Genomic DNA, 2,867 nt, shown 5'->3' on the forward strand with positions numbered 1-2,867 from the left:
TGGGGAGGGTGCAGAAGAGAGACACAAGAATCATGAACCCTGCAAAGCTACCACCTTTGCATTCAGAGACCCACCTACCTGCCCGCTCCAAGCCTGTGGCCAAGCCATGATCCACCAGAGTTGGCAGGTTTTTTCCAAGGACACCCAAGGTGGACCCAAGGAGGCCTCTAAGCTTCACAGGATAGGATTGTTGGTGTTAAGTGCTGTTAAGTAGCTTTCTACTCATGGTGACCCTGTACAAGGTTTCCAAGGAGCAACTGGTGAGTTTGAACTACCGATCTTGTGGTTCAAACTGACCTAGTGGTCCAATACATTGTCCTGCAACATGACATCAGGACCCCAAAAGGTAGGATACCTTCTATTTTGCTGCTCCCAAGCCCTAGGCTGAATCTACTGTTCCAACCTGCTTTCCTGAGACCCTGGGAGTTCTGAAGCCATGGAGGGGCAGTCCACCAGCTCCCCTAAAACGTGGTTCAATACCTAAGGTGAACCACCTTGGAAGTAACTGTGCTTCCATTTTGGAACCATTTTGATGACCAAATTTGTTCGGGAGGAAGGGCACTAGAGATTCCAACAAGACCGCTACCTTTTATGCTCTCTGTGGCTCCTCTCCAATGAGTCAAGACACAGCCATCCCAGCGCGGTTTGTAAAATGTGCTCCTGGGATACTCTAGGACTCTAAGAACTTTGGGGGATATTTGAGGACTCCGATTCTGAGACTGAGTTATTCCCTCTTCCCTTCCCCTAAATATAACAGTCCCTATATCCAGCCTGCTGGTGTAGAGAAAAGAGTAGGCAGTCCTACTTTGAGGTTTGTTTTTCTTCTAAACTGCCGTTTTGAATTCAGACAAATCTCTGCCCCATAAATAAAACATGGAGGCTGGATCAGTGATTTCTAAGCAGCAGTCAAGTTTCACTTTTTAACTGTGTATGGGTTGTTTTGCTACCTCAGAACCGAAACCTGCGGGGGGCCTCTAGCCTAGGCCCCAGAGGTTTCATAAACTCCCGGAAAGAGGCGTGTCTCCTCTCTTAGGACAGAGGCTCCTCTCTAGCTCCAGTCGTGGCGGCCTCTCCCTTCAACCATGAAGTCATCTTGTTCAATCTCGGAAGGTCTGTTTTTCTTTTCTTTTTTTTTTTAATTGGCACAAAATTTCATTCACCAGTCTCTAAATAATCTTAATTACAAAATATAGACTTTTCTCGTGATGGAATCTCATAAAATAAATACAAACGTATGAATCAGGGGAAGGGGCTGTATAATTTACCGTACAAAAATTCTTTTCAAACGACATCGTATAATTCACAAAGTGGTTTCTCAAAAAGACTCGCAGGGCTCTAAGCGGGGGTGGCGCCGCTCACGTTTCGGGAGCAGGATGCACGGAAGTGGGGTGACACTGCTCGCACGGAGATCCGAGTTCCCAGTTCATAACCTCACCGCCCCCGCTCGGAAAAGTGCTCGAGAAGGCAGAGGATCGCCTTTATAGATTAAGACAGAATGGAATGGCCCCAAACCCGGGACTCGATGCAGAGAGGAAGGAAGACAGAGGAAAGAAGTCTTTGGAAAGTCAGATGCTGGGGGAGGGAATCAAGCGCGCGGACCATTGGATTAAATCATATGGGGGAGAAAGGGGTCATAGTAAAAGACAGATGGATAGTCAGACAGACAGATCCGGACTTGAGTGCGGGTCGAGCGTCCGGAGAGGGTGGATGTTTCTGGCTATTCCTCTTTGCACGAGATTTTGGGGTAGTCCCAGAAAGGGACCTAAAACGCTCCCAGCTTGCACCCACTTCACGCAGGAAGAGGTAGAGGGTTGCAGGAGTTGGCATGGCGCGGAAGGCTGGAGATTGAACCCGGTTTGCCGCCCCAAAGGCTGTGAGGGCCTCCGGGGATTGGCGAACGAAAGCCAGGAGAGAGGCTTTAGGGCTTGAGAGCCGCCCACCCCTGGCCGCCTTTCCCCTCTCTCCTAGCACCCCACAGCCAGGCCACCTATGGGCCTCTTCACAGAAAGTCTGAAAAAGACAGGGCGCCCGGGTGCAGGCAGACTGGGGTGGCGGGTGCTTGCAACCCGGGCAGCTCCTCCAGCGAGGCAGCGGGACTCAGGCTGCTAGCCTGGGAGATAGGGGAGTAGAGGGAGCCCCAGTCTCCGGGGAAGCCGCCTTCCGAGCTGGCCAACTCTACGCTGGGCGGTGTTGGCGGCTCCAGCCGGTAGAGACTGTGGTCCGCTATGCGCAGCGTCTGCGTCAGCGCCCAGATATAGTTATGAGCGAAACGCAGCGTCTCAATCTTGGTGAGTTTCGCGTCGTCCGGGAAGGTGGGCAGGACGCCTCGAAGAGCATCCAGCGCGGAGTTGAGGTTGTGCATTCGATTGCGCTCGCGGTCGTTGGCTTTCTTGCGCCGGCTCCGTCTCTGTCTGCTCAGCGCCAACTCGTTCTTGGGCCTGCTGCGTCCCCCATGCCGCGCCCTGAACTTCCTCTCACCCTCTCGACAACCGCCCCCTTGGGCCTCGGCACAATCTGGAGACACACGAGTGGGGCTGGGTGGGGCGGACGAGGCACAGGTCACTTCGTCGTCTGAGACGCTAGGGAAAGGCTGCTCAGTCTGGCGGGATGTTTGGATAGCAGGCGCATCCGAGGGATGAGGCGCCATCCTGCGGCAGGTTAAGAGGGACGAATCAGTGTCTCTCGGTCACTCGAGAGCAATCCCTGACCCCAGAACCATGTGGGGGGAAAAACGAGGACGAGTCAACCCTTTCGGGTCAGAGGACCCCCCTCCCGCTCGCCCCTAGGTAGCCTCCAAGTGGCAAAAGAGAAGGTGTTACCTAGTTTGCCAGGAGCAAAACGTACAGAAGAGCAAGCAGCACGGTCTA

At 53.4% G+C, this 2,867-nt stretch overlaps 1 protein-coding gene across 1 annotated transcript; it reads right to left on the reverse strand.

Moving 5' to 3' along the window:
* Window positions 1-1,999: 1,999 nt before the first annotated feature.
* Window positions 2,000-2,647, reverse strand: NEUROG3 (neurogenin 3). Its single transcript, XM_006835847.1, has one exon. The coding sequence runs from the start codon at window positions 2,645-2,647 to the stop codon at window positions 2,000-2,002; it is 648 nt and encodes a 215-aa protein (XP_006835910.1).
* Between the last annotated feature and the right edge of the window lie 220 nt (window positions 2,648-2,867).

This window comes from Chrysochloris asiatica, unplaced genomic scaffold, assembly GCF_000296735.1.
Source record: "Chrysochloris asiatica unplaced genomic scaffold, ChrAsi1.0 scaffold00020, whole genome shotgun sequence".
NCBI classification, from domain to species: domain Eukaryota; kingdom Metazoa; phylum Chordata; class Mammalia; order Afrosoricida; family Chrysochloridae; genus Chrysochloris; species Chrysochloris asiatica.

What these genes read in the sequence shown, in the direction of transcription:
- NEUROG3 (XM_006835847.1), bottom strand. Translation starts at nt 2,647, where the DNA reads ATGGCGCCTCATCCCTCGGATGCGCCTGCTATCCAAACATCCCGCCAG.